The sequence below is a fragment of the Puma concolor genome, chromosome E3 (assembly GCF_028749965.1).
Source record: "Puma concolor isolate L17-30 chromosome E3, mPumCon1.1.hap2, whole genome shotgun sequence".
Lineage (NCBI taxonomy): Eukaryota > Metazoa > Chordata > Mammalia > Carnivora > Felidae > Puma > Puma concolor.
Genome location: NC_141682.1, coordinates 39,060,726 through 39,082,665, shown reverse-complemented (window position 1 = coordinate 39,082,665; position 21,940 = coordinate 39,060,726). Strand labels below are relative to the sequence as shown.

The 21,940-nt window shown below is 56.8% G+C and overlaps 2 protein-coding genes across 2 annotated transcripts in view; both read right to left on the bottom strand.

Annotated features, from left to right (window-relative positions):
- Nucleotides 1–25: 25 nt before the first annotated feature.
- Nucleotides 26–7,622, bottom strand: PAM16 (presequence translocase associated motor 16). Its single transcript, XM_086692227.1, has 5 exons — nt 7,468–7,622; nt 2,099–2,183; nt 1,114–1,250; nt 653–718; nt 26–182 (listed from the first exon to the last, which is right to left on the bottom strand). The coding sequence occupies exons 1-5, from the start codon at nt 7,468–7,470 to the stop codon at nt 96–98; spliced, it is 378 nt and encodes a 125-aa protein (XP_086548353.1). The 5' UTR covers nt 7,471–7,622; the 3' UTR covers nt 26–95.
- A 1,877-nt stretch (nt 7,623–9,499) lies between these two features.
- The window catches only part of CORO7 (coronin 7), a 57,753-nt gene continuing 45,312 nt past the window's right edge, over nt 9,500–21,940 (bottom strand). Inside the window, exons 10-28 of the mRNA XM_086692149.1 lie at nt 17,554–17,608; nt 17,119–17,176; nt 16,855–17,000; nt 16,680–16,772; nt 16,392–16,523; nt 15,808–15,934; nt 15,416–15,591; nt 14,796–14,904; nt 14,601–14,687; nt 14,378–14,520; nt 14,196–14,300; nt 14,031–14,116; nt 13,144–13,285; nt 12,960–13,049; nt 12,009–12,125; nt 11,362–11,497; nt 10,852–10,943; nt 10,237–10,323; nt 9,500–10,126 (exon numbers count right to left, since the gene is read on the bottom strand). Of these exons, the coding sequence (XP_086548275.1) occupies nt 10,121–10,126; nt 10,237–10,323; nt 10,852–10,943; nt 11,362–11,497; nt 12,009–12,125; nt 12,960–13,049; nt 13,144–13,285; nt 14,031–14,116; nt 14,196–14,300; nt 14,378–14,520; nt 14,601–14,687; nt 14,796–14,904; nt 15,416–15,591; nt 15,808–15,934; nt 16,392–16,523; nt 16,680–16,772; nt 16,855–17,000; nt 17,119–17,176; nt 17,554–17,608 (1,987 nt within the window). The 3' untranslated portion in view covers nt 9,500–10,120. The remainder of the gene's footprint in view (nt 10,127–10,236; nt 10,324–10,851; nt 10,944–11,361; nt 11,498–12,008; nt 12,126–12,959; nt 13,050–13,143; nt 13,286–14,030; nt 14,117–14,195; nt 14,301–14,377; nt 14,521–14,600; nt 14,688–14,795; nt 14,905–15,415; nt 15,592–15,807; nt 15,935–16,391; nt 16,524–16,679; nt 16,773–16,854; nt 17,001–17,118; nt 17,177–17,553; nt 17,609–21,940) is intronic.

Here is a 21,940-nt window from a genome sequence, read left to right as displayed (position 1 = left end):
GAATGTGGATGTGTGCACTGAGAAATGCGGAAAAGACATTTATTACCGAGCTATAAATTAGAGGTGGTGGGCAGGGTGCAGGAGGGGCTAAGTGGTCACGTTTTGGGCATCCGCTCCTTCTCTCTGTCCTCCTGGGCCTGGATTCTGAGCTCCTCCTGCAGGCGCTCCCTGGCTCGGACCACCTGGAAGGGAGTTAGAATCAGGCAGGGCAGTGAGTGGGATGGGCCTCTGCCCTTCGCAGTCCTTCCAGCTTCGAGTCCCTGCAGAGCCCTGGGCATGTCTGAGCCAACAGCCTGGGAAACACAAGTGCCTCCTTTACGGGTGCCCAGCATTCCCAGGGGGACAGGGCCCGGGCACACCCTGCTCTTCACCAGCCAGTGGTCCTGTTCTCTCACAGCCATGGCTGCTGGGAGGGCCACTGTCAGAGTGACACAGGGCCCAGACATTTCAGCCCAACTGGCTGGGCCCCAGGGAGCTGAGGCAGCCAGAGGGAGTGGCAGCCTAGGGGGGGCCTCCCTGAGGCTGGGACACCAGGGACTGCCCGGCACACCTGCCTGCCTGCCAAGCTCTGAAGGGCCTGGGAATGAGGGACCCCCCCCCCCAGTGAGAAGGGCCCTGGACTTGTCCCCTCCCAGCATCAAAGAGCACTCACCTTGGACTGCAGGTAGAAGGAGCCACCCACGGATTTGTCGTTCACCTTGAATAGGTGTTCGTAGTTCTGCAGGGGAGGGGAGACGGTGAGAGGGTGTGCAGGCTCTGGGTTACAGAGGCAGGGGGAGCTAGGAAATGACAAAGAAGGAAAGCCAAAGGGTTCAACCCTGCCGCCCCACATGCCCATGTGACTGCTGGGGGACAGAGAGGTGGACAGGTGCCCACAGAGGGAAGGGGCTTGTCTACCACCAACAACTGCTCTGTCCCTGCCACTGCCTGCTTTGGGCCTAAAAACAAATGAGTGACAGCGGCTGCCATAACTCAGGGGTCCAAGCACCTGCTCCTTTCTACCAGGCCACATTCACTCTGGAAGACCCTTGTAGCCTGACTCCTCCCGCCCGATCCCCCCCTTTCTGGTCTTCTGAGGCAAGACCTGTCTCAGAGCCAGCCTAGTGGCCTCACCTTCTGGATCTCCTCGGGGCTCAGCTTGGAGACATTGAGAATCTGCTGTGCCTCCTGGAGGCTGAGGCCGGACAGGTTGGAGGCAGCTGCAGACTGGTGTCCAGCACGTCCCCGAGCGTCAGCTGCTGCCCGGCTGGCTATGTAGACACATGGGTGAGTGCTCAGCCCTCAGCAGCCCAGAGGTTCCCCTTGGGCCTTCCGAGTGGGCAGCTCAGCCTGCCAGGTGGCACGGGAGAAGACACACACAAGGGACAGGGTACATCTCTTCTCCAGGAGTGGCTTTTTTTGGGGGGTGGGCGGTGGGGGACGGTGAAGTGAGGACAGATTTACTCCACTGAAGGACAGGGGCAGGGTCTGGTCCCCAACCTAGACCACAAGATGGTTCTATTCTCCTCTCCCCTGCCCTGTCATCCCCAGTGCACAGCAAGTTAGGGAGCTTTAGGCTACAGTGTGAAGCAGAGTGAAGCCGTACAGGTATGAAGAGGCAGGAATAGCTCAGTTGAGACTTGGCTGCCCATCAGTTACCTAGGCCAGCAAAGCAGGTGGCTCAGGTGACCTCTTCCCTTTCAATGACCCTAGAATCAGGGTCCACTAAACTTTTTCTTAAAGGATCAAAGAATAAATATTTTAGGCTCTGCGCACCAATTAAAATCTGGGTTTGCAACTGCTCGAATCTTGAAAGCAGCCAGAGGGTATGGCTGTGTTCCAATAAAACTTTACTTATAAAAACAGGTGGTCAGGTGAACCAGTTTGCCCATTCCTGCCTTAATGTTCATGTCAACCAGCTTTCCCTTTCAGGAGAATGTCGGGAAGTCCAAGAATACCCCCACCCCCACCCCCTAGAAATGCCCCAGACTGCCAGAACCTCAGCCAGAAGAGGGTCCTTGAATCACAATGGACCCATGGTGAGGGGCCATACACAAGAGGAAAATCTCACCTGGGCAGGAGCTCCCAGCCCAGGGGGAAGACTGGGGCTCAAACTTACCTGCAAACTCCTGCCGCAGGGCTCGGGCAAAGGCCCTGCCCACCACCTGCACCCCCATCACAATGATCTGGGCCAGGTATTTGGCCTGTGGGCAAAGCAGGTACCTGGTTAGCAGGTTGCATTTTCCAGAGATGGGACCCTGCAAATGGCTGCTGAGTGGCAAGGCTTCTGGAGATCTGAGGTAATGAAGTCCAGGGCAGCAGCCTCAGGCAACTTAATCCAAATAACCTTGATAAAAGGCTTCTGCTTTGGGTGGCTTCAGATGCTCTTTGGAGAGCTGGCTGGGGTGGACCTGACGGTGTTCCCAGAGGCAAGTGGGACCCTCCCTTGGCCTTCAGACCCGAGGACAGAACAGCTAAAACAAAGGGGCTGCAGGGCACAGAAGCTTCCAAAGCAACACTATGGCCTGGAGCCAGAACCAGGGGCTGGTCCCAGACCAGCCACTGCCACTAACTCACCCAGTGAGTGCTTCTGAGACTGGAGGTCCCAACCTTTGTTCTACCAGCAGGAAACTCAGGGAGCCTGGAGCCACCCCAATTCTCCCAAGACTATTCACGAAGGTTGCAATCAACACAACAAAAGAGAAAAAGAGGCTCCACCTTTCAGCAGCAAAAAGCCCACTAGGGAAGCATTTAAGACAACTAACTGGTGAGGGAAAACAGGACTGGTCACCGGTTCCTCCACTGGTTCAAACACCAGCACAGTCGGCTAAGCTCTGCTTAGCACAAGGACACACGGAACCCTGCGGTGCCCTCAGAGCTCCCGTACACCGCCTGGCCTGGCCTGGCCTGGCCTGGCCTGGCAGGGGGAGCCTCTACAGGGCACAGCATGGTGGTTTTCTACTCCCAGACCGCGTGATTCAACACACCACAGGGGCACACAGAGCCTCATTAAGCATGACCAGAAGTATAGAAAGGCAATGGAAGGAAACCTCAGGAATGAGACGGAGACATTGGAAAAAGATGAGATTTCTACTGCGCTGGATTTCGAGGGCAGGGAGGATCACAATGGGAATACTGGGGCTTTCTAGGCAGAGGAACCAGGGCGAGCCCACCAGGAGAAAAGTGTAAAGGCCGTCCCGGGAGCAGCCAAGAGCATAGGGGAGTTGTAAGGTCGTTGGAGAGAAGACTAAGAAGGTGGCCGGGATGGGAAAACGTACAGCCCTTATGGAGAAAAGACGATACAGACAGCACACCGGAAATGACCGGTGTGTGCGATGGTACAAACGAGGGCGGGCAGAGGGCCCAGACAGGGCTCATTGCAGGCCGACACTGCTCAGGGGGCACATGCCCGTGGTTTCCCTTACTCTTTCTCACACTTGTCGGTAGTTAGATGTTCTAGCAGCCGTCAAGTATCAACTGAGCCTGGGTGCCAGGCACTGTGCCATTTAACCCAAGACCTCAAGCCACCAAGGCACAGCAGGGTTTAATGACGAGCCCAAGGACACGGCTAGTACTCAAGGGGAACATGGGCAGGAAACCCTGACATTGGTACTCTCAGCCATGGCATCCTCAGGCTGCCCACCTCACAGAGGATCCTGCAGGGAGGGCAACTCAGCAACCTGACAAGGATCAAGGACTCAACCCAGAGGCCAAAGAGGGGCTTGTGAGATGCCAGGGGAATCTGGATTCCAGAATTGGCTTTGTGTGGCTTCCAGTGGACTTGCCCTTATGGGCAGGGCGGGATGTTGGTTCTGGGACATTAGCAGGAATTAAAAAATGGAAGTGGGTTTGGATTTCACACGTAAATGGAAATTTCATAAGCCCTGTTATTTCACACCAGAAAGCAAAGCTCAGTGAAGGCTCTGTCCAGGGATCAAAGGGAGGGGCGGGGCTGCGTGCAAGGAGGAGTCAAGACCAGTACTGTGTGCACCGGAGGGAGGGAAGCCTCCCAACTTCTCCGTCCAGGCCCAAAGCCCTTCCCAAGTGGGACTGGAGGTTCCCAGATAGACGGCTGGCCCTGTCTGAGGTACAGTGCGGCTGACAGGCCGGTAGGTGACGGCTTACACACCCTTCGGCCTCAGACCACACCTTCACCTGCTGCCACACGCCTAGGGGCAAGGCCACTGCTCCACCCATCACTGCCCTTCAACTTACTTCTCTGCCTGGGATGGTGGCTGTTGCTCAATAACGAATCTTAGAAACTCAGAGTGTAACTGGGCAGCCCCCCTAACCACCCCTGCAGGCTTCAAACCACAGTGGCATGGTGTCCCTGTCGTTCCTGCTGCCAGAGCTCCATGGCTGCAGAAAAGGTGGGGATAGCCTCTAATTTCAGAGGGTACCCTGACTGACCAAGGGAGCTGCCTGGTTGGTCCACTGAGGCTACCAAGGTTCGTGTGGGGGGCATCTCCAGGGGATGATGTGCGCTCATACAGGCAAGCTTTGGGATCACCCGTGTACAAATCCCAGCTGTGTGCTCCTAACGTGTTCTCAGGTCCCCTTAGCCTCAGTTTTCTCACCTGTAAAATGGGGACACAATAGGGCTGTCACAGGGATTTAATGAGATAATGCTTGTAAATTGCCTGGCACGGAGCCTGTTAACACAATAAGTACTCAATAAATGTTGGTTTTCATTTATTATACACTGTTTCACAAAACCTGACAATGGTCAGACATTATGGAGTAACAAAGCTTTTCCCAAAAAGGCAACTCATTTGATAGATCCACTAATTCCTCACAGGAAAAGGCTGCAAAAAGCCAGCCTACACTCCTAAGGAGCTGGAAAGCAGCATGGAAGAAGAGGGAGAGGGCTGCTTTGCAGCTCTAGTCTGGCTCCCAGCTTGTCTTCTTGCTAGCTGTTGTGGTCCTGGGCCAATTACTCAACCTCTCTGAACCTCAATTCTCTTATCTGCAAAATGGGGAGAACAATACCTTCCTTACAGGGGGGCTGCAAGGTCCTCAGGAGGCAATCCACATAAAACCAAGCGGACAGTCAGTGGCAGGTTCACAGCAGCCCAGCAGCTACCTTGCTTCTGGACCAGACCCTGCTTGGTGCTCAGTGGTCTAGAGACCAGGCAGTACAGCCAAGTTTCTCATCCACCTATTCAGTACCCAGTGCCAGCTGTGGGTCAGATGTGAGGTTTCTTCTAGAAAGTCCTGAAACATCCCAGAGTCCACTCACTGACACTTGAGCCTGAAGACCCTGGACCAGAACAACCAGCTGCCATGGCATCCGACTGAGGCCAAACTTCAGGGTAAGCAGCAGAGATCAGAGCCACAGGTCGCCAAGCCTGGAACCCACTGTGGAGGACACACACATTTTCTCATCTGAGGAACACAGCCCAGTGAAGGACCAAAGCTCTGCAGGTGGGGCAGAAGGCCACAGGAAAGCATCTGGGGACACTCGGGAATGTGGCTTATCTCATGTTAAGTGCATCAAGAAGGGACCTGGCTTTCAGACAGACCGATGTGCAATGTTCCCTTCAAAGCCCAGTTCCAGGTTCTTGGGCTGGCGGGCAGAGACTATCACTGAGACTCACTCCCTTCTCAAGGATCCACTGAGATAGGAGGGGGGCTCTGTTCACCCAGAGCCCCTGCAAACAGCTGCTGGCATCACAACTAAGCAGCAGGGCAGTCAGGAACATCTACGCCTGGGGTCCCCGCCTATGGCCGGCACAGCAGCCCACTGGTATGTGAATCAACGTGACACTTAAACAGGTCACCGTCGGCAACAATGCCATGCCCCCAGACGGAGTTTCCAAACGCCTACCACTCCCTCTGCTGGAGGGCTTCAGCTATCCCCCAAGACACACACAATTCTGCCATTGCCACTGCCGGCAAATTCAGTCCACTTTTCAGTCAGGCGTTCTCAGCTTTGCCTACAGACAACTTCTCTGGTCTTCTCTCCCCTCACCTCTCTCCGCACCTACTTCGAGATCAAGCTCTCTGACTTCTTTACCCCAATGTCTGCAGCTCGCAATTCACACACCATACAAATCACTCTTGTCAAGTGGTCAGTGCTTTTTAGAGTATTCGTGTAGCTCTGTAAATACACTGAAATGCATGGACGACTACTACTAGTTCCAGAACATTTTCACCACCCCTCCCCAAAAAAGAGAGCCATTAACTTTGAATATCCTATTACCGTGATAGTCAAAACCCAACATCCTGCAAAACTTAACACAGCCTGGGGCCCTGGGTGGCTCAGCTGGTTAAGCGTCTGGCTCTTGACTCTGGCTCAGGTCATGATCTCATGGTTCGTGGGTTCGAGCCCCATGTGGGGCTTTGTGTTGGCAGTGTGGAGCCTGCCTGAGATTCTCTGCACCCCCCCCCCCGCCCCACTCATATGCTCTGTCTCCTCTCTCTCAAAATAAATAAAACACTAAACACGTTACCCCCATCCCCCCAAGTGAAACCTTCCCAGGCTCCTACCATGTCTATCCTCCCACAGCACCATCTTTTCCTACTAATATGCTATTCTAGTTCACAGACCTGCCTGATTCCTCCTTTAGGATACAAACTCCCCCAGAGCAACCTTTTACTTTACTCTTGAGGGTGGCTCAAAGTTACACGCACAAATGAGAAGGACCCAGTTCAACCGTTCGTTGTGGGTCCTCAAAAAATGGCAGTAACCGGGCTCAAAACCAGACACTGCTGCATGAATGACCCTAGACGAATCAAACTCTGAAATTCAGGTTCCTTAGCTGTGAAATGAGGACAATGACAGTACGAACTTCATAAGCATTACACGAGAGAACCCACGTAAGGCCTCAGCTCAGGGCCTGGCACTTGCAAGCCGCTTCCTTATCCTTAATAGTAAGAAATGGTTCCCCAAACTGACTGCCTCAATCCCTTGGGGAACTGACAGAACCTCCGAGGGCAGAGCTCAGGACCATGCATTTTTATAGGGTCTTCAGGTGCACCCGTCGCAGCCAGTGTGGCCCAGGTCTGTGGATTGGCTCCAAGCGCCAATGGTACCGCAGAAACGCTCAGTTTTCGGTGTCGAGGGGCCTGGTTCAAGCCCTAGCTCTGCCACTTCCTTGGCAAAGTCTCGGAGAGCGTTTGGTCAGCTGCGAAAGGGGAACAATAATAGGGCGACACCACCAACTACCTGCGGGGCCAAGCAGGGGCTCGCGGGTCGGCCCTCGCCTCCCGCTGGGACTGTGCGCTCAAGGGCTGGAGCCCACGACCGCACTTGCCGGGCATTCTGCGGCCGGCCAGGCCCTCCCTGCTTTCCGGCCAAACGACTCTCCGTCGCCCCGAGGCCGCCAGCGCCCGTAGCGGTCCTCCCGGTACGACGCCCCCGGACCCCGCTTCCCATCCGGCACGAGGCGGCGCGCGGCTCCCGCAGCCCGGCCGCAGCTCGCCGCCCCTGACCCGGCTCCGAAACGGCCCCCCCCGCCCCCGGGCAGCGCCCATCTCGGGCCTCACCATGGTGGCCGCTCTGCCTCGGGGTCGTGAGCCGCTGCTTCCTGGCCCCGCGGCCCCCAGCTCAAGGGCGGCCGGCGGGTCAGAGGTCAAGGGAGAGAGCGCGTGCGTGACGCCGCACAAAGCATGCGTACTGTTCCCTCCGGAAGGCGGGGTGTGCCTTGACGTAATCCGTAGGCGGAACCAGAGGCGGAGTCGGCCCCGGGCTCCGGTTCGCAAGACTACCGGGGACGGACGATGGGCGGGCGATGGGCGGTCCCAGGACTTACCCTGGCCCTCGCCCCGGCCCTTCGCCCTTACCCGCTGTGCCAGATGCCACAGAATAAATACATCTGTCAAATGCGGAGCAATTTCTTCCCTTGATTTTGCCAAAATATTTGGTACTAAAAGATATGCAATAAACATACGACACCCCACGAACATAAGGAGTAGGATGCCAAAGTCTCACAAATACATAAGAAAACAGGAAACTTCAAAATAAGTTTCATGCTAGGGTCCCTCTACTCTGGGAAGGACCTCTCATTGCCCCCTCCTTCAAGTTCTTGCTCAAGTGTCATCTTCTCAACAAGGCCCACCCCGATCCCCTACCAACGCTGAACCTTGTCCTGCATTGTTTTATAGTAACAGCTTTATTGAAATAAAATCCACACACCATACAATTCACCATTTTAAAGTGCACAATTCCGTGCTTTTTAGTATAGTCACAGAGTTGTGCAACCATCACAAGGACACCACAACATTTTCATCAACCCCTCAAAAAAATTCCTGCGCATTAGCAACCAATGCCCCCGCCCCATCCCCCTGCACCTGGCCACCGCTAATCTTTGTTCCGTCCCTATGGATTTGTCTGTTCTGAACATCTCCTGGAAAGAGAATCCAACTACATGTGGCTTTTGTGTCTGACTTAAACTACCATTCTTGGTCCCCTCTATTTTTTTTTCCCGGAAGTTCTTAATCATCTTTAAAAAAAAAATTTTTTTTTTTTTTAAATTTTTGAGAGAGAGAGAGAGAGAGAGAGAGAGAGAGAGAGAGAGAGAGACAGAACAGGAGTGGGAGAGGGGCAGAGAGGGAGACACAGAATCCCAAGCAGGCTTCAGGCTCTGAGCTGGTAGCACAGAGCTGGCCTTGAGGCTTGAACTCAGCAACTGTGAGATCACAACCTGAGCTGAAGTCAGCCGGTTAACCGATTGAGCCACCCAGGCATAATTCATGTACTTTATGTTTATTGTTTATAACTTGTTCCCGCAACTAGAATGTGGATCCCTGGTGGGCAGGACTTTTCTCTTTTCCCCACTCTTGAACTTCAGCACCCAGAAGGGTGGCTGGCACATGGAAGGTATCCAACACATGGTTGTTCAATGAACGTTAAGTCAGACTGCCTTGTGCTATGTCCCGGACCACTGCCCTTTCCTTTCCTCCAACTCTTCAAATTCTTTCTTCCCTCAGTGCTGTGGCCACCTGACTTTCGTCTGAAACATTCTCATGGCTCTGTGGCTCACTGACCTTCAGGTCTCAGCTCTCAGCATAAAGGTCACCTCTCAGACTGAACACCCTGCTTCGTCTGTATCTCTGCTGCTCTGTTTCACATAATTTGTCTTCCTTATGTATATATTTGTGGTTAAGTAATCTCTATGTACAACATGGGGCTCAAACACGCAACCCCGAGGTTAAGAGTCGCACACTTTACCAACTACACCAGCCAGGTGCCCCTAATTTGTCTTCTTTATGTCTCTCTTCACAGTTTGCTTACTTGCACACAGTCTGGCTCCCCTGCACAGGAGGACAATGACAAGTGCCTTGAGAGGCCTGGTCTCTCCTGTCCCTTACCGTATCTACCATCCAGACCACTGTTGGATATCTATGTGTTGGATGAATGAACCAACTCATAGCAGCTGAAAAGGCCTGAGGAGCAAAGTGAGGCCTGGAACAAGGGGGAACCCAGGGCCAAACCGCCTTCACCCATACTCCTGTCCCCGAACTCTCGCAGTCAGCAAGAGACCGCAGTCAGCAAGAGACCACAGCAGCACAAGAGGTAGCCAGCTCAGAAAAGTTTAATTGCTGAAAACATCCAGGGTATATTCAGGCCAGTCCCTGAGGGGCTCACACCCCGCCCTTAACTGGGCCATCAGCTCTGTGATGTCCCCCTTCTCCTGGTTTCAAACCTGGGGAGGAGGGCAACTGGTCCCTGGCCCGTGAGGCTGGTGCTGTGCCAAACGGCCTGGCAGGGGGCCAGCCCCCAAGGCTCTTACCTGGAAGTGGGGGCAGCAGGCAAGATGGGATGTTGCCCGTGATAAGTTAAGGTGCTGGGCAAAGCCAGCCCAGGCTGGGACCAGCCCAGGGACGTCTACTAACCCCTCAGCACTCCCAGCCCACCGCGCTCCCATGCCCCTGGCTCCACATGCTAGCAGGCAGCTGAGGAGAAGCAGCCAGTCCCAGGGAAAGCAGAGGTGCAGACAATCCATGGGAGTTGCAGCGGGACCTAGAGGCCTTGGAAGTGCCCAAGGCCCAAAGGAAGTCAGGGCTTTGGGGAGGAGGTGTGCCAGGGCCACGAGGCATCTTCCAGTTTGAGGGGGAGACCGGAGGTGCGCAGCGGGCACATCAGGTGGTTCTGGGAGGTGGCGGTAGCAGGTGAGGCCAGAGGTGGCTGGTGGGCAGTCTAGTCCTGGGGAGATAAACCAAGTCGGAGGGAGTTGAGAGGTCTGAGAAGGGGGGTGTCGCAGGCTGCAGGGTGAGGGAGGGACGGAGGGGATGCCAGGGCCCTCATCTACTCACCCACTCGTCCTCGTCCACACCTTCAAAGGAGTCCTGAGGGAGCGGGTCCTCGCGGTTCCCCAGCTTTGCCACCATGGCACTGAGCAGCTAGAAGAGTGGACAGAAGAAGAGGTGGCAAGGGAATAGAATAGGACCGCTAACCCCAGGAACACAGGCCTTCACAGTTTGAACCGGTCAAGGGTGTGAAAGAGCCATTTTCATCAGAGCCCTGACAAAGGGGATGGTTTTCACAAAAAAATACACTTCGACCAATATTAGGGAGCCAGAGACAGACTCTGTGCCACGCAGCACTGGAGTCTGCACACTGCCTCAGATGCTCAGATGTGCACCAGGGCCCCAAATGCACTTGGGTCCCAAACCCTTGGCTCTGTTTGGGATGGGCCAGGCCAGAGGGGGGCCTCCTTCTGCCCTTCCCTGGATTCCTGAGTCCTGTGCCCCATGGGTCCACTTCAGGGCTCTGGAAGGTCTCCCCCAGTAAGCTGCCCAATCGAGAGAGGTGTGTGACCCTGGCTCCTGTCCCAGCCTGGGTCAGACAGACAACCGAAGGGCAGTCATTAGGTACGGCCAGGACTCTGTGTGCGCCATACTGGTCAACTCCCTCCCATGCCTACCTACCTCTTCCTTCTTTTGCTCATCTGACTTCTCTTCCAGGTACAGTGCTGAGGACGGGGCCCGACGGGCAGGGGCTTCACGGGGTGCCTGGCTCACTGAGGTAGGGCAGGGACAGGCATCAGACATCAGAGAATCCCCTCGGTGAGGACTCCTTGCCCAACCCTTTGGTGCCATTCCCTAGGGAATCCTGTGGCGGAGACCCCAGAGAGGGTAATAACAGCTGCCCCACCCTCTGCTCACAAGGCTGCCGTGGGCACCATGTAGCGTATGTGTGCACATCAGGAGTGGGAACTGTGATGGAAACACAAACCCTGGGCCCTGCCCTCGAAAGGCTCAGAGTATGAGCCTGGAAATGCAAACACCCCATCCTTGGAAACATCAGAGGTTTCTGTGTGACAGGGAGATGGGGGGGGGGAATCTTGGACTTGACCTTTCGACCCCTTCTCCAGCCCTCCCCCACCACCACTCACTTCCCTGCTTCCTACTTGCCACCCCCCCAGCTCCTCAGCCTACCTGGGGTCATGCCGGGGGGCTGTAGGCTGATCAGCCGGGGCTGCCCATTAGCACCTCCCAGCCAGGTCTTTGCACTGAGCACCGGCTCCCAGCTCATGGCCGTGTCTGGGAACACATCATCCTGGAAGAACTCTTTCTGTAGGGAAGAACAAAGGGGCTACCCTGGGGCACCTACCAGAGGCCCAAGGTGAATCAGCATCCCTTCGGAAGGGGGTAAGGTAAGATCCGGGGCCCACTCTGGGGTTTCTGCCAGTTTCAGAATCTCAGCAGAATAAGGGAACAGGCACCCCAAAGAGCAGTGAGTGGGATAGTTTGGTGACAGGGCCAGTCGGGCCCCAAAGCCCCTTTTATGGGGACTGGTGGGGGTGGGGAGGCGCCTGGGTGGCTCAGTCAGTTAAGCGTCCGACTTCAGCTCAGGTCATGATCTCACGGTTCGTGAGTTCAAGCCCTGCGTTGGACTCTGTGCTGACAGCTTAGAGCCTGGAGCCTGCTTTGAATTCTGTGACTCTCTCTCTCTCTCTGTCCCTCCCCTGCTCACGTATTCTCTCTCTCTCCAAAAATAAATATATGTATATAAAGATTAAAAGAAAAATTACAGGTACTGGGAAGGAGGACTAGGTGTTGGGGTGTCAGGCCCCCAACCTCACCCTGACTCGGGGTAGACGGAAGGCAACGGGCTCCAGGGAGGTCTGGCGAAGCCGCAGACATCGGGCAAACTCTACTTCCTGGACGTCGCACTCTGTCTTGGGCAAGAGGATGAAACCCTGGAGAGCAGGGGGATCTGAGTGGACACCTGCACCCCCACAGACTGCCAACACACCTACTTAGGACCACCAGAACCAAGGCCCATCCCTGAGTGGGAGCGTGCTAGCAGATGCTTAACAACTAGCTCTCTGGAGGGGCGCCTGGGGGGCTCAGTCAGTAAGCTTCCAACTCTTGATCTCGGCTCAGGTCACAATCTCACAGTTCATTGGTTCGAGCCCTGGCATCGGGCTCTGAGCACACAGTGCGGAGCCTGCTTAGGATTCTCTCTCTGCCCCTCTCCCACTCACACACACACGCACACACTCTCTCTCTCTCTTTCAAAATAAATAAAAAACATTATAAAAAAATCTTTAACAAGTAGCTCTCTGGAGGAAAAATGCCGTTTTGTAGCTCTGACTAGCCTATTTCCATGTTGTAAAAACCCACCATGGTGATTTCTCACCACCAACATGACTTGTTGAATGCAGAATGGGGAACACATGTGTGGTAGCAGCATCTAGTCTATCCACTGGCAGAGCCCACAGGTGTAAGTAGCCTCGACGGCACAAAAAAACCATAAAATCAGGTAAAATAATTAAGAAGTGATACATTGAATGTTTACTGCCTAGGTTTTCAATGTAATTTACTTGTAGGTTCATATAACTTAAGGTTTTATAGTTTAATTTCTAATAATGGTGGAGTTTAACAACCAGCTCCTGACAGCTGCTGGGCACACCCTGGCCCAGTGACCTGCTGACCCGACAGGCCCCTGCACTTCCCCATCTGGCCAGGAGAGGGCAGGGGAGCCCTGTGTCGCACCCACCAGGAGGACCAGGGAGGGCGCACAGGCTCACCTTGTGGGGGTCAGGCGATGTGAAGCTATTGCACTCCAGGAAGAAAGGAGCCTCTGGGAGCAGCTCGTATAGGAACACACGGGTGTCGCCCTGGGTGGGTGGCAAGAGTGAGGCAGCCAGCTAAAGCTGCCTTTCTCCCCACCTTTCACCTGCCCACCACCCCCGCCTGCACGCTCCAGCCCACCTTGCCCGTGAGTAGCACCAGGCTGGTGTCCGGGTCATAGCTGGGAAGCAGGGTTGAGGGAGCCACATCCAGCCCCAGCACTGCCAAAGGGCCACCGGCCACAGCCTTGGCGGGGTACAGGAGTAGCTGGCGCTCACTTCGGCTGCAAGGGAGACCCCAGGAGCAGAAGCAGGTCCTTAGAGCTGCAGGGACCTGAGTCAGGGAAAGGACTCTAGCAAGGACCCTGATCCTGTCAGGCTTGGACACCTGAGGAGTGCCTCTGTCCCTTCTCTTTCCTGATCCAGTTCTCAGAACTACTGTCTCCGGTCTTCTGCAACAGTGGCCTAACCTGCTGGCCTCATCCTCTACTAATGCTCCCTCTGCTGTTCTCCGATCCTCCACCAGCATGGATCTCGTGGCCACTGTGGCCTGCTGTCTGTACTTCTCTCCCCATATTCTGCTTGTCATTCTCTGCTCCAGCCAGGCTGGTCAGCCTCCTAGCCTTTCCACCCACACTTGAATGCCCTCTCCTCTGGATTTCTGGATACTAGCTCCTTTGTGACTCAGTTCAGATGACATCTACCTTAGGAGGCCCTCCCTGATCCCTCTTCCAATGTGCCAAATACTCTCCCTCGGGCCTCTCCACTAGGCTTGGTTGTTTCATGCTTTTCACCCGGTCCATGCCAGGCATGGGCTCCAGGCAGTAGGTATGGCTCTCATCCCTCTGGGTCTCCCTCCCTCCCATCCATCCACTAACCTACCCACCAACCCATCCATCCATCCATGCACCCAATAAGTGAGCAGCAGGAACAGCTTCTGATGCCTAACATGTGTATGCGTGCCTGGGGAAAAAGGACACAATTAGCTGCTTAAGTCTGGGTATGGGGATGGTAGTCCTGAGTCCTCACCTGTCAAAGCCGGACACCAGCAGACAGTGACCATCACACACCCAGACAACGCGGGCTCCACGGGCCCCCTCAGGCCCTGGGCCTTCCTGTTGGGATACAGCACATGAGGGCCAGCAGCGGACCCTCAGTCAGGTCTGAAGGCTGCCCTCATTGCCTCTTGCTCACCTGCAGGGGCTCAGGGCCACCCCGGGGCTCATAGACCCGCAGGTGCCCATCCTTGCAGACAGTGGCCAGATGCTGTCCGTCGGGACTCCAGGCCAGGCCGAAGATCTGGAGGCAGATGTGGATGGATGTGAGAGGCGGCCTCGCAGCCTGTGGCTGGGCGCCTGCTCCCACAGATGTCCTACCTGGTCCCGATGGCCCTGCAGCCTCAGCCGCTCAGCTCTGGCCTTAAGGTCCCAGATCCGAATGGTCAGGTCATAGGAAGAGGAGGCCAGCACATCGGCTGCCAGCGGGTGGAAGCGCAGAGAGTAGATCTTCTCTGTGTGGCCTGGGGGTGAGGCAGGGAGTAATGCTGAGTTCCTCAGGAGCCACTGCCTGTCTCCCAGCCCCCACCCTGGCCCACCTGACCTGTGAGCACGGCCTCAGGTGTCGTGAGCACCTCCTCCAGGCCCTCTGGGGGCACCCGCCACAGTCGGATCCTGGCATCCTCCCCACCTGAAGAGAGTGCTGGCTCATCACTGCTGTGCCCAAGACCTCTGGGCTCCCCCTACCCTCATTCACACCCCTGGGCCCTCCCTTGAGCCTAGCGCTGAGCCTCCTTACCCACAGCGAGGCGGTAGGGGTCAAAGGGGTCCCAGGCCAGATCAGTCACAGCTGCGCCATTCTGCATTGTGGGCAGTGCTGTGTCGGGCAGGCGGCCAGGCTTCCGCAGCTGTGGGAGGTAACCCCACCCGCAGGCCCATCAGTAACAGGCAGGAGAGCTCGGTCCCCAGGGTCTGCAGGGCAAGCAGCACGCCTGGGCCCCCCACCTCCTGCAGCTGATGCCCACTGCCGGGTGGCCCAAGCTCTCTGCCTCAGCCGCCTTGTGCTCTGAGCCCCAAGCGCCAACTTTGTGTCCCAGAAAGCGAGGGGGACAGCGTGGAGTGGTGGAAAGAGCTCAGGCTTGGGGCTCAGGCAGCCTGGGTTCGAATCCCAGCTCCACCACTTACACAGCTGTGTGACCTGACAGGTCACTAAGCCTCTCTGTGCCTCACTGCTTTCATCCATCTGTAAAATGGGGGTAAGAGTGGTATCCCCGCAGGACAGCTGGGAAGATCAAAGGGGATGCTGGCAGGTGCTTGGCACATAGTTTGTGCTCAGAGAGTATGAGCTGGTGTGGGTACCCAATGCCCTTAACTTCCTGCAGGGCCCTGGGAGGGCACCATGTGAGTGGGGTCTCTCACCTCGAGCACAGCCACCTGCCCGCCACTGCTGAGCAAGGGCACAGCCACACGAAGCCGGTTGGCACAGAACCCATCGCTCTCGCCAGGCGTGGTGAGGTTGAGCCCCTTGAGGTTGGTGATGTGGCTGTCTCGGTGCAGGACGGTGCCCTGAGCATGGCGGAACTTGGAACTGGGGCCTGGCAGGCGGCAGGGATGGAGCCACATGAGAATGCCCTGCCCACCGGCCTGCCTGTTCACATCACAGCAGGATGGTGCATGACCTGTGCCCAGGCCTCCAGAGAACATCGAGGCTGCCCTCTTACTGCAGACTTACTCCATCGCACAAGGACAGGTGACCCCACCAGGAGGGGAGCAGATGTAGACTGGGTTAGCTCCTGCCCTGATGCACTTACCCAGCAGGCTCTGTAGGGATCTCTGGCTGGGGCTGGTGCCGATACCACTGGTGCTAGAGAGCGAGGGCCCCAGGCTGGAGGGTGTGGAGGGGGAGGTCAGCGAGCTGAGAGGGGAAGAGAAGCCCTCCTGGGGGAGAAACACCCTGGGTCAGCCAGCAGGCCCCCAGTTTCTTGGCCAGAGAGAAAGGGGCACTGGGGTCATCACTCTGGGCCCCACCTCCCAGGCTATGGGACATGCAGGGCAAGCTAAACTTCAGACGGTGGGGACAGTGGGTGGCAGCTGCCAACTCCTGGCTTGGTAGGAGAACAGGCAGGCCCCGTATGGTTAACATCTGCCAGTACTTCAAGAGAAACCAGAAACCTAGATTTTTCTGTGAAAGTCTGGCTTTTTAAGGGTTTGCTCAATTTGGAGAACAGCATGAAGTTCTTTGTTTGTGCTTCACATGTTTCTGTCTCTGTTATGCTTGATGATGACTACAAAAGGCTCAGAGACCCTCAGGCAGGCGAACACACTTGGCAGCTTTGACTTAGGCACCAGGATGGTGGCAGGATGGAGAGGAAAGGAAGACCGCCCTGTCACTCACGCTGGGATCCGCATCACCCGCAGGAGTGTCTGCAGGCTGGGCCTGGTCCGGGGAGGGCTGCGCAGGGGGCACCAGGCAGGAAGTGAAGCTGAGGTGGGGCCGCCGAGCTGGGTGGAGGCTAACCTTCTGCACCTGAGAGAAGAACGTGGTGTCCCAGGCAGGGGATACGGACAAGGAGGGAGACACAGGGCAGCTGAGTTCATACAGCTGGACTGTGGGGTCGTGCGTGGGGCAGGTGGAGGCTGGGAGTGGCCAGCCAAGCTGGAGGGCAAGGGTGAGGGCCCCTACCTGCTGGTTGCTCCCCACCCACCAGGCATGGGGGTCGGAGGCAGGGATGCAGCCTGCGGTGTCCGGGAACAGATCCTCATGGAACTCCACAGCCTGTTGGCAGATGGGGACGTACGTGGCCAGTCAGGTCTAGGCCCCCTAGACCTTCCCAGCCCCTCACCCAGGTCCCCCTCACCTTGCGAGGCACGTGGTAGCTGACAGGCACGATGGCCGTGTCGCTCAGCTGCAGGACACGGAGCACCTCACAGCCCATGACAGCCAGCGCCCGCCGGGGCACAAGAGCCGCGCCCCTCAGCACACTCTCAAGGAGGCACTGCGTCACTGTGGGGGACAGCATGGGAAGACAGGTGGGGAGATGTGGGGGGGGGGAGCATGGGAAGAGAGTCAGGGAGGTGGGGGAGAGAAGGCAGGGGGACAGGGAGGAGGGAACAGGGCTTACCTGGGCTCAGCGCTGGCTGCTGCGGGGTCACCTCGTAGCAATACAACTGACTATCACCCTGCAAGGAGCCCAGACTGAGCGCCACTCGCCACCCGCGCCCTGGTGGCCTCGCATGTGCTCCAGATCAGACACCGGCTCCCACCCCCGCGCTCTGGGCTGAGTTCCTCGGTAGACTTCACTGCACACGGAGTAAGAACAGGGCGGCTTCGGGGCTTACAGAACGCCCGCTGTGAGCTAACACTGCTTGATTGTTGGCCTTGTCCACAAAGCTGACATTCTTGGGAATTACGGTCACGCCAACCTGAAGGCTACTCAGCCTGGCAGAGGTGGAGGGCATCCTGCTATCTCCCAGCAGGCCAGCTAGGTCGAAGGTTGGGGCCTGGCCTGGCCGCCCTGGGGGGCTGATGTGGGTGGGCACTCCAGCTTCTCACTTACCTTTCCTGCCAGGACCAGGAGCCCGGTGTCTGGGTCCAGGAGGGGCATCAGAGACCTAAGAGAGAGGGCTGGTAGGCAGGATGCGGCCAGCCACTGTGCCTGAGGGGCGGCTGGGGGGGGGGGGGGGGGCGGCTCATGACCCCAGACAGGGGCTCAGGCCACACACCCCACTGGCTAGGATTGAGACGGTCCCTCTGGCTGCATCTAGCCTGTCCCGGCTACTCTTCTCTCCTTGTGCTGACTACATGCCAAGCACATCCCCATGTCCGAGACCTTCCTGCCCTGCCCACCCTCCATCTGCCCACCCTTTTCATCCCAGGACTTGTATGGATCCTGGGCATAAGGGAGCAGGCCCCTCTTTCCACACCTCAGTCCCAAGCTCCATCCCTGGCTCACCACATACTTTCTGTCTCTGGTCCCACCTTGGCCAACCTGGGCATCAGGCCAGAGTTCCCAGGGAAGAGGAGTAGGCGTGCTAGAACCGGGGACTACCTACACCCTGCCCAGTGCAGTTGGCCTGGGCGCACCAGGCCTGCACAAATGTTTGGGGGCCACCTCCTCAGTTATCCCAGGCTCCTGATGACATCTCAGAGACTCAGAACCTCCCTTGGCATGACTTCGAGCCCCTGTGCCCAAGCCTAAGCCAGGGGCTGGGAGCAGGGCCTCCTTCACCACAGTGCGTCCCTGCTGTCCCCACTCTGTTCCTGAGGTGGGGCTCTGCGTGGGGGGGGGGGGGGGGGCAGTGGCTGGGAATATACACCCCAGCGTCCCTGCCACTTTGTGGCCAATGGGCTGTCACTGTCCAAGAGAACTCTGACAGGTGCCTTCATCCATTTGTTTCTTCTCTTGGTTTTAGTTTCATGTCCCTGGACCCGAAGGCCTGGACTCTCACTCCAATGCTGCCACTCACCCTCAGACAGAGCCCCTTCCTCATCATGGTTCCAGTGGTCAGAGGTCACCAGCTGTGGCAGCTGCATCCAACCCTCACCCAGGCAACAAAGCTCCCCCACCCCACCCGTCTGTCCCCTTCTGGCCAGCTGCCCACTCCCCCTCCCCACCCTGCTGGGAGCCACAGAGTGGGCTGGGAAACTGGGTGGGGCCGTGGGTGTCTCCACGGCTTCCTGGAGTGCTCTGGGCTGGCCACCTGTGAGTAACAAGGGCTCTAATTACCTTGAGCCGGTAGGGTGAGCCGGGCTCAGAACTGTCTTTCTTGACCTGGTCTATTGCCTTCTCTGTGGGGGAGCAGGTGGGCAGGGGGACAAGGTGGGTGTGTGACCTAGGATGGCCCTCCATGCTGATGCTGGCTCCAGTGGGGATGGAAGCAAGTCCCTTCAGCAGTCCCAACAAGACTTTCATTCATTCACTCACTCATCCATTCCCATTCATTCCCTTGTCAAATTATCCATGCCCAGCCCTTGGCTCAGCCTGCAGGTGTGACCAGAAGTGAGTGCAAAAGACCCCACCTCTGTCCTCAAGTTGCTCACAGCTTGTCCTGAGAGGCAGATGCAGCTCCCTCTCCCCCCAACACACAAAACACGTGAAGGCAAAGTTCCCTGAGGACAGCCAGCAGGGAGCCGGGATACCAGACCCTGGCCACAGGGGAGGGGGGTGTTCCTTATGCCCCAAAGGGTAAGGAGGAATCAACCAAGCGGGGAGGGTTCCAAGTAGAAAGAGCAGCATGTGCAAAGGCCCTGCAGGTGTGGTAGGCAGATGCACGGTCTTCACGGTGTGAGGAACAGGGCAAAGGACGATGTGGCTGATGGCTTGGGCAGTGATGGTGAGGGGCTGAGCCTCAGGATGGGGTGGGTTGGGGCCAGACAGAACGCGGCCTGGTACCTGAGGAGGGGAATGTTGCCTCCCTCCAATGGACAAGCAACAAGAAGCTGATGGCATGTCTCAAGCGAAGGGGGACAGGACAGAGACCACCACGTGGAGATGGACAGGAGAGGGCAGAAATGAGAATGATGGGCTCCAGGCACCGTCAGAGAGCAATTGGGACGGAGGGACTCCTGAGGCACCCCGCCCCTGTCACCTTAGCAGGAACTGGGGAACGGGCCTGTGAGTGGCACAGACGGCTCATCCGTGCTCCACACCGACCTCCTCAAGATGCTCCACCTGGCCTCCCTGCACCCTCACCCCGTCAGCCCCAACGGGCTGGCCCACTGACTCAGGTGCTGGGGGGCGTGGGGGCAGGAAGTCAAGGAGGGCAGGGCTGGCTCCCCCAACAGGTCAGGCCAGTCTTCCTTGCCTCAGGCAGAGCCGTCCACGGGCACAGGGCAGGAAATGGGGTCATGGCACCCAGCCCCAAGGGTTGGCCAACAGCTGGCACGGGCCTGACCCCTGGCCTTGTGAAGAGATCCAAGCCAGGTCTGGGTCTGGAATGCAGAACATAGTTCCGGCCTGGCAGAGGGCCACCAAAGGTGGTAAGAGCTGGCACCTCTCCCGCTGTCACGGTATGGGGCAGGGCTGGCATCTGGGCTGGCCACTGGAAAGGGCTCTGGCCCAGGTCCAGGGGTCTGCCCCAGACCCAAAGTCATAGAAGGTCTACAGCCTAGAGCGGGCCCCTACTTCCAGGCCCAAGTCCCAGAAGATGCAGATACCAGGTCACATGAGGGAGAGGTTGGTGCCTGATAATCTCATCAGCTTTCCTAATATTCCTGCAATTAGCACAGGAAGTACTGCCTGCCAGGAAAAGCTGCTTTAAGAGTTCTCCGGCTCTCCCTGGCAGCGCATCTCTCCCCTTCAGACCCACCAACCTAGATATCCTGGCATCACCACTGGTCCAAAGTGGTCCAGATCTCCTGGATCTGCCCATGTCACCCAGGCTGGGCAGCCGAGACCCCCTTGGACCAAGCCTAGCCCCACACTCCCTTAGAACCAGGTTCTAAGCGGGGCAAGGGGAGGGGTACCTTGATGCCATATGAGGGGAGAATGGAAAAACTGGGGAGGGGGTCCCCTGGAAGCTGCCTGTGAACCTCTGCGTGAGTAGTAGCATGGCATGTGTAAGCCCAGGCCCAGCACTGGGGTAAGGGATGCACCCTTTAGGCAGGTGTGTGGGCTCTCTCCATCAGCAACAACCGGACAGGGAGGTGAGAAGCTTGGGGGCCTGTCACAAAGTCCTGTTCCTTAGGGAGGGTTAGGTTGCAGCACCACCCCCCAGGGGCATCTGTGGACCCTCCTGAGGGCTCTAGGGAACACAGGGCCATCTCACTGAAGCCACACAGTACCCACTGCAAACTCAAATGCTTCAGGAATGTGAGCGGGTGGGGTGCTCCTGGTGGAAGACACCTGGGAGTTGTGGGGACGGGGGTGGCCAGTGAGCCTCGGCTTCCATCAGAGGGGGCAGCTACTCCTCAGCCCTGGCCCAGAGTTCCTACTGAAGGGCAAGCTGGGAAGTCCCGTTTTGATGTGAAACCACCGGATTTTTCAATGTTGGCAATGGCTTCAAAGTTTTAAAAAGTCCCAAACGAGCCAAATGAAACACACCAGAGATCCAGCACTGGCCCAGGAGCAGAGGTTCACAAGTCATGCCCCACATCTCCATACCAAGACAAGCATGCAATACAGGACAGGCTGGAGGGGATGGCGGGTACCCCAAGGCCTTCTGGAAGCTGGCAGCTGAGCTGGTCCCCAAAGGCTCTGAGGCATGATTCTGACCACAAACATGGAGCAAGAGGGCAGAGAATTTTCCTGGAATACTCCAAGGCAGGGAGTTTTTCTGGACTAGTCCAGTCCCTGGCACCCACCCCTCCTGCCTGTCAAGGGCCACCATCAGCTGCACCCAGGCCCCACTCACTGAGTGTGAGGCCCAACCTCCCAGTTCATCCCACCCCGTCCAGCACAATGGTAAAAGTGGGGCCTTGGGCAGACGGTCACTTCCCTTCCTGTGTCTCAGTCCCTTCATCTAAAATGTGGAGAATGGGGTCCAGGGATGCTCACCTCCCTGAAAGCCCTCATGGCTAAAAGCACCCCCGAACTCAGATTTGGCATTAGAGATTGTATTTAACACCTAAAAAAAAAAAAACAAAAAAAAAAAACCAAAAACAAAACAAAACAAAACAAAAAAACCAACAAGAAAAAAACCAAAAAACAGATTCCCAGTTTCTCTTGAAAAGCCTGCAACTCTCACAGACTGGGGCAGGTCATAGGGGTCAGAGGGCCCTTACACCAACCCTCACCCACCCACTCCGGCCTCTCCAGGTCCCCACAAACTCTGGGGTCAGCTCCTCAAGTTTGTATTACCCTTATATCACCTGCCTGTTGTGTCACAGGCATCCGGGTTTGGGACTCTTGGCCTCGATATTCTCTTCTTTTTCACACGAAAAACAGGGGCCCGCCCAGGGTTGTATGGCGAACTAGTGGCAGACCAGACTGGAGCGCGGGACTC